We start from the raw sequence: 7,794 nt of genomic DNA, 5'->3' as shown, positions 1-7,794 counted from the left end.
TGTCCCTAGAGCCTTGGTCCACGTACAAGTGCTTGAGCTTAGACTCTGGGCATAGCGACATCGTCTACCTACGCTCTGGGCACAGTCATACTTTATATGTACAAAGTGGTAGGTAGGCAGGCATGTTTCTTACCTCCCCAAGTACTAGAGCTACAGCACGTAGTATAGGCACCCGAGCTCTGCTAGGCAACGAATACCTTGATTGAAATGCCTATAACTAGAAAGAAGAAAAGTTCTCAAACTTTTATTTTTTGGAATAGAATATCTACGTCAGTAAGTAGTATAGGAGTCGGTAGATGGGGTGTCACGTAGGATTAGTGCACGCAATAGATACCTAGGTAAACTTATAGTCTTCTTGGCGCAGCAAGTACCAAGTAGGTACCCCTCAACGGATTATTATTGAAATCGCTGCATCGTTGCCAGACATACCTAGTTACGATGCACCAAGAGTTCTTATTTGCCTTGTCGATCCTGCTCTTCTTCATGCTCGACTAGTATATACCTCTAGGCTCTAGTCCAAGCAGGTAAGGGTAAGGGTACACTCCATCAGCACAGCACAGCCCCCCCTTGTCCCTCAGCGCGAGTCTCGGCTTTAGGAAACGGGGAGCGGAAGCAGACACCGAAGCAGAAAGCAGGCCGTGTCCCACTGCCCAGCCCAGGCAGTTCCCACGACACTGGGATGAGTCCCGGCAGACGCGAGAGGCCCAAGACTGGAGACTGGACAGGCCACAAACACCAGACCCAGAGACATCGGATCCCTGTATTCCAGCTGCACCAAGACTCCACTAGTGTAGGGCAAGCGCGCATTTGAATCTGCAGGACATTCTGTTGGGTTTTTCTGTGACTGGCGAGCTGGGCTGCGTTGCTTTGCTTTTGCTCAGTTTCTGCTGGATTGATTTACAGCACACACACACACACACACACACACGCACACACACATACACACTACGTTGCGTTGCGTTTGCATTGGCTTGGACGAACGAGTCATTTGAGTTTTAGTACCTACAGAACCTACAGCACGCCTGCTATCCCCGAAAAATACCTACCTAACTCCCCTACCTAGCCTACAATAGGTAGCCTAAGGTTAGGTAGGTAGCTAACTTAGATACATACCTACCTACTACCTCTCTATTACTTATACCACCTTACCTTACCCTTACCTACGTACTACGTACTACATTCAGTGAGGGAACAAAGCAAAGCAAAGCAGAGCAAAGCGATGAGAGGAACGGCGTAGTAGGTAAATAATTACATACACATGCCAATCGACTGACCGACGGCCATCAAATCAGCCTGGACGAATCAGCTGTGCGTGACAGGGGAAGCGGGAGCGGACGCGGAGGCAGATCATAACTAATTACTTACCTACACTACTACACTACTACACGAGAATAGGGGACGGCAACGTCTCATCTTGCATTTGGCCCTGTTCTAGGTTTCCCTCTATACCCTTTTTTATTTTTTATTTTTTAATACCTTTCGCTCTCGTTACTTTGGGCTACTGGCGTTATCTCGCATTTGCAATTATCAGATTGCGCTCTTTGCGCTTTGTTTGCCTTTGCCTGCGCCGCCCTGCTAGGTATTCCTTTGTCGTCCTACCGGCGCTTGGGGGCTCCCGAAATAGATAGACAGCCGTACAGACAGACAGACACGGAGAGACAGATACACACACACACTCACTCACTCACTCACTCACACAGTCGGGCTGAACACGTTGAAACATACTAGCGATGCCATCCTTCGGCCGAATCGGCAAACACAGCAATAGATCTCAGCACAATCTGCTTGAGCAACAACAACAGCAGCAGGCTGCTTTACAGCATCAGCTTCACTTGCAACAACAGCAACAGCAACAACAGCAGCACCAGCACCAGCAAAAGTCACCCACGGTTGTGGGCAGTGGAGGTGGTCCAGCACTGCCACTCTCCTCCCAACCTGCAGCTTCTTCACCATCCCAATCAACTCCCGGCCCGCGAAAAGTCTCAACTGTTGGCATTGGCCCTGATTCTTCTAGCAATCCCCCTTCAGCCTCGCCTGGACCGCCACCGTCGTCGCTTGGCTCCACCGACTCTTTCCATCGTCAGCTCCAACAACAACAGCAGCAGCAACGACCTTCAACACCGTCGCAGCAACAGCAGCTGCAACCTCAGCGGCAACAGTCGCAACAGCCCGATAACAGGACTACCACTACCACCACTGGTCTTCCACCACCCACTTCACAACACCAGCACCAACACCAGCATTCACCACTCCCGCACCAACCACAACAGCCCCAGTCACAAATAACAACAACAGCAACAATAATAACAACAACGCCGCAGCATCAACAACAACAACATCAATCGCACTTCTCATTAGCCAGTCTCGCCGGCAGCCAACCTCGCGAGGTCCTGCGCAAGGCCAATCCTAACCTGCCGCCCCCACCCGGCCAGGGGCCAAACGCGATACCCCTCAATCAGCCCAACCTCAGTCCCAGCCCCAATCCTGCCGCTGCTGCGTACGGCATAAGACCACAGCAACAGCAGCAGCAGCAACAACAACAACCCCACGATAACTTCGCCGAGCTCGTCTCACGCTCTCAATCGGCGCGGTACTCGCAGCACATCACTCCACTGCAGACTCAGGCCATCTTCGGCATCGCCTCAAGCTCCGCCGACGACCTGTCCCAGACTACCCCCGGCGGCTCGCCCGTCATTCATCAAGGCCCGCCGTCGCTTCCCCAGAGTCAGACCGCACCCAGCGAGTCAAAGCGCTCGGCCCGCAAGCTGATTAGACATCTGATCTCCGGCTCCTCAAGTCGGCCCCCTGCCGATAACCACGCCCACGAGCCGTCTCACGATAACGCTGCCCCGGGTATTGTTCGCAGGCCATCGAAGCGGTCAAGTAACAACCCTAAAGGAAATTCCTTGTTGGCGCGGTCGATAGATCACCCGGACTGGGTTCCACCGCCGAGATCAACTTCGAGACCGCCGCCGCCGCCGCCGCAGCAACCCCAGTCTCAGGTCCATCTCCCGCCACAGCAACCGCAACTCGCTCAGCAGTCGCCAATTCTGGGCATTGGCGAGTTTGACAGCCCTTACTCAATAGGTCGGTCTAATCAGGATCTCTTAGCACAGGTTTCCCAAGAAGCACTACCAAATACAGCTACCATTCGACCTGTGCCTGCTGAGAGTTCACCTTACGACCAAGAAGACCTTGCCTTTCACCAGCAACAGGCGATTGCGCAGCATCAGGCTCAGCTGCTTCAGCGACTTAGTCAAACTCAGCCTCAACAACCAGACCAGCCGCAGCAATTGGCCGGGCAGGTTGTAGTTGACCCTGCGCAAAATTCGCACCCCCAAACACAACCACAAGAAAAACGTCAGGCTGGCAGCAATCCTTCGTCGATTTACGTTAGCCATCTCTCCACTGAGATATCACAACCACCCAATCCGGAAACCGTTTCTCAGTTGTCGCATGAATCACCGACTACTGACTCGGAACAACCACCAGATAACTACCATTCAGCACAGGAATCCCCTGCTATAAGTCAAGCACCGCACGAACCTCAAATTCCTTCAGCGCAGCAACAACAGCAGCAGCAAGCGCAATCACAGCAAGAATCACAAGTAGCAATATCTCAAGGTATGCCTCCGCCACCTCCACAGACCGGAGCACCTGGCCAAGGCCGTAAATCGGCAGACAGTGATAAAATACGATCCGTCGAACCACCTCCTGGTCCTCCTCCCTCATATCGACACAGTCAAGGCCCACTAAACGCTATGAGCAATCTTCCACCCACTCCTGGCCCTGGCAATGCCGCACCTCCTAACTTCCGGCCCGGCGGCACCGGAGAACGACAGCAGTATGAAGGGTCTACTACCGAGGACCGTAACCGTACAAACAGCCCACAGCCATCAGAGGGTGTAGATCATGAGAGACACCTCAAGGAGCTAGGTAAGGGCTTCTTAATATCTAAGCGCAACAAAACTTACTTACTCTGATCGTAGTATTGAAGTATAAGAACGTCAAAAGACTCTATTTCGATGGTAAAGCGCAGATTGAGCAAATGGGCTCCCAGATAGAACAGTTACAGAATGCCGTCGCCAAACAACGTATGTCACAATCCCGGACCGCACTTGATGATAATGAGTACTCGACACGGTTCAATCGACTCAATGGGGCTATCAAGGATTTGGCATTCAGCATACGCAAAGACTGGAGTACCCTACCGGGCTGGATCGAACGGTATGTGACGCCAGATGCCGTGAAGACGGGCAAGCAAGAGATGACTGCTGTTGGGAGAGCCATTATTTCACGATGGGTTATGGAGGAGATTTTTAATAAGTGTTTTCATCCCGGGCTTGATGTCGACCTCAGTCGCCACTTGAAGCAGATTGAGCAAAACATACGCAAGAACTCATACACGATGAATAGCCAGGAAGAGTACAACGCCTTAACGGCCAAGGTAATAAATTGGCGGATGTCCACGTTGGAGGGTCTTCAACATATGCTCAACTCCTCTGAAAGTGGAGATTATCGAACGGATTTTACCAAGATGACGACAACCAATCTCACCGCGATGCTATACCGATACCTTGTCGACCCCCCACCCGCTGGCGTGGATGGCGGAGCGTCTATGATTGTGGAGCTGGCGGTGGGCATAGCTGCCAACCTACCGCTTGAAAGTCGCGACGTAGCCTTGACATACCCCATGCCAGGGGATGTGGTGCAGCCCGAGATCATGGAGCCAGCGGAATCGGAGAAGACCCCTCTACCACCGTTGCCGGACCTAGTGGATGAGCCAGAGGACAATGCCAAGGATGCCGACAAGGCGGCGAAGCGTGAAAAAACAAAAAGTGGTATGTTGACAATGCTTGGCGGAGTGCCACACCCGGCGTCCAGCAGAAAAGGTAGCACAGCCTCGATTCTCACTGACACGACACCACCGGCAGCAGCATCACCACCAAAAGACGCCCCGAGAGTTCGTTTTGCCGGCTTTGTTGGAGTGGAAGTACGGGGTCGCCAGGTCTTATCGAAAGCCCCAGTTTGGACGGTGACGTAGAAGTGGCTAATCGTCTTGTCTTATTTCATGAAGATGGCGTGAATTGCCTTGAAACTTCTCACCGATTCGTTGGTGTATCTACGGCAGGGTTTTTATCTTGGTTTAAAGAGAGGATGGTTATTTCTAGCATGTCAATAGAATCCGGCATCAGATACGGAATTACGAAGGATGGGATTATTTTGGAGGGAGGGTAGTGGGACGACCAAAAGCACGAGAAATGAATATGGCAAGATCCTTTACATATATTCCTGTTGGTCTAGCCGTCTCGTGGACAGGCCTACCTCATTACTCCCGTACATGTTGGGCGGATATGTGGAATCGAGAAGAGCATTCAGATACCCCTGATGATGATGAGTGGAATCTCAATGATTACACTAACAAGTCTTTTTCAAACTTCTTCACTGCGTTTTATTTCTTCAACAGTCATGACAACGTGAACTTGAAGTTATGTTGAGTCCTTTCCCTTGCCTACCTAGTAGTAGTTCATTTGGGAGGTGTTCCTATGGGGCACACCGCTTTCCCAATCCGACTTTCTGCCATTTGCCCCTCCAAACCCCAAGCTCGAGACCCTCATTGCGATCAAGTAACATTGTGAAGCAATATCTGGAAGGACAGCTCGCGCGCATTTAATCTTTGCGCTTGAGAAGTGGTTTCGCCATACGGCATATTAATGCGCCTACTTCTAATACCTTCACTTCTTTCAGACGAGCGCTCTGAGGAAGAGGTTCTTTTCGAGAGCTCCCAGTAACAAACCTCAAAACCAGCGCATCGTCATCTACAGCAAATAACAGCCTCACTCGCCACCATGGCGAGACCAGCGCACCTTGAGCCTTCCAAGCTCGGCACAAGGGAATAGTATGTCAATACTTTCCTACTCTATTCAACTCCTTGTCTACCCTGTCTTGTTCCAAGTAGATATATCCTATCCCCATAGCACATGTATATCTGTACATAACATAACATATTTACCCGACTTACAAAGATGATGGAATAATAACGTCAGAGATAAAAATACGAGAGCAATGGTTCTGGACTCTACTAACGCCCGTTTCTCTTCTCTTTTCGCCCGAGAATAGTTGGGACGAGCTGTATACCACGGAACTAGCGAACCACGCGCACGACCCCGCGGATACGGGCACGGCCTGGTTCGACGACTCAGACGCCGAGGCGAAATTGATCGAGTTCCTCGAGGAATCCGAGCGCGCGGGGGAATTCGGACTCGATGTCCGGAATACGAGTTTTCTGGACTTGGGCACGGGGAATGGAGCGCTGTTGTTCGCGCTCAGGGATAATGGGTGGGAAGGGGCTATGTTGGGCGTGGATTATAGTGCGCTGAGCGTGAGGTTCGCGAGGAGGATCGAGAGGGCGAGACGGGGTTTGCCTCCTTCTCCTCCTTCTTCTTCTTCGGCTGATGATGAGAAAGTAGGAGAGAAAGAGAAAATAAGGGGCGAGGAAGATATACGAAGAAAGACCAGCACAGGGGGAAATGGCGATAGGGAAGAAGATGGCGAAGTAGACGTACACTTCGCCGAACACGACATATTGCATAGTCCCGCCACAGCGCTGCTAGACGAGCGGTACGCGCCTTCTATACGGCGTGGGTGGGACGTGGTTCTCGACAAGGGCACGTTCGACGCCATCTCGCTGTCCGCCGAGACGATACGCGACGACGCCGACGCCGACACCAGACGCGTGAACGAGGTCTACGGCACGCGAATCCTCCCCCTCGTCCGCGAGGGAGGGCTATTCCTTATCACGAGCTGTAATTGGACGGAGGCCGAGCTGAGGAGCTGGTTCGGCGCCGCGCGGGAAATCCTACCGAACGACGGGGAGGGGAACGGGTACTGGGGCTTCGAGGTCGTCGGCCGCGTCGAGTATCGCAGCTTTAGCTTCGGCGGCGTCAAGGGGCAGACGATTAGTAGTTTGTGCTTCCGGAAGGTGAGGAGGGGGGGATAGATAGATAGATAGATAGATAGATGGGTGGTGGGTGGCGTGGCGTGGATTAGAACAATGAAAATAAAGACGATATTGTAGCTGGCTGGCTGCTGATGAAGTTTATGATTTATTTTTACCTCTTACCTTGGCTGATTACCTACTTGTATGCCTTTTTCATTCTGAATTTTCTCCATCCATCCATCCACACACCAATACATACACGACCGAACAAAACGGACAGAATAAATCTATCTCTCATGCCTCTACTTCCTTACTTCCTTAATCCCCGTCCTAGACAAATCAAAACCGAGGAAATTAAACGTCCATCGGAGTCTACAGGTGGGAGTAAGTACCTAACTATCTACCAACTTAGATAGGTAAGTATTCATGCTTTATAAAGATACATACACATATACACATGTTCATTCGTACATTTCTTACCTATCCAGGGACCTACTTACACGCGGCTTCCTCCTGATTTACTCAAATCGTGGGCCAGGGAGGTTAGGGAAGTAAGTAAGTACATAGCTGCTTGGTCGCTATTACTAATGATAACAACATATAAAGAGCATTCGTCAAACTTATCATTCCTATTTTCTTGTCCTTCTTCTTTTTCTTCTTTTTCTTCCAATGTTACCACTCGTTACAACTAGTTAATGAATGGTCAGTGGTTATGTCTTCCATTTTATATTTATATTTATATTTTATTTTGCCTTACAGAGTTCCTTGGGGGGGGGGGGGGGGGGGGGGGGGGGGGGGGGGGGGGGGGGGGGGGGGGGGGGGGGGGGGGGGGGGGGGGGGGGGGGGGGGGGCGC

At 51.4% G+C, this 7,794-nt stretch overlaps 3 protein-coding genes across 3 annotated transcripts; all 3 read left to right on the top strand.

The window, feature by feature from the left end:
• The first annotated feature begins 1,269 nt into the window (after positions 1-1,269).
• Positions 1,270-5,153, top strand: F5B22DRAFT_6287 (uncharacterized protein). The gene is made up of 2 exons (XM_047976438.1): positions 1,270-3,936; positions 3,990-5,153. The coding sequence occupies exons 1-2, from the start codon at positions 1,731-1,733 to the stop codon at positions 5,042-5,044; spliced, it is 3,261 nt and encodes a 1,086-aa protein (XP_047836224.1). The 5' UTR covers positions 1,270-1,730; the 3' UTR covers positions 5,045-5,153.
• Positions 5,154-5,849: 696 nt separating this feature from the next.
• Positions 5,850-7,000, top strand: F5B22DRAFT_632416 (uncharacterized protein; the record flags this gene model as incomplete). The annotated part of the gene is made up of 3 exons (XM_047976693.1): positions 5,850-5,899; positions 6,121-6,419; positions 6,561-7,000. 3 exons carry the CDS (start codon positions 5,850-5,852, stop codon positions 6,998-7,000), a joined length of 789 nt encoding a protein of 262 aa, XP_047836223.1.
• On the top strand, positions 6,944-7,706 carry F5B22DRAFT_582515 (uncharacterized protein; the record flags this gene model as incomplete). The annotated part of the gene is made up of 1 exon (XM_047973305.1): positions 6,944-7,706. A coding segment is annotated over exon 1 (260 nt), but the record flags the coding sequence as incomplete, so codon positions are not given.
• Positions 7,707-7,794: the final 88 nt, after the last annotated feature.

This window comes from Xylaria bambusicola (genome assembly GCF_022495145.1).
Source record: "Xylaria bambusicola strain CBS 139988 unplaced genomic scaffold F5B22scaffold_1, whole genome shotgun sequence".
In the NCBI taxonomy this organism is placed as follows: domain Eukaryota; kingdom Fungi; phylum Ascomycota; class Sordariomycetes; order Xylariales; family Xylariaceae; genus Xylaria; species Xylaria bambusicola.
The sequence above is the reverse complement of the archived record's forward strand: the minus strand, read 5'-3'. Positions and strand labels throughout refer to the sequence as shown.

Coding starts and splice junctions, on each gene's coding strand:
- F5B22DRAFT_6287 (XM_047976438.1), top strand. CDS start 1,731: ATGCCATCCTTCGGCCGAATCGGCAAACACAGCAATAGATCTCAGCAC. Junction 3,937..3,989: donor GAGACACCTCAAGGAGCTAG/GTAAGGGCTTCT, acceptor CTCTGATCGTAG/TATTGAAGTATAAGAACGTC.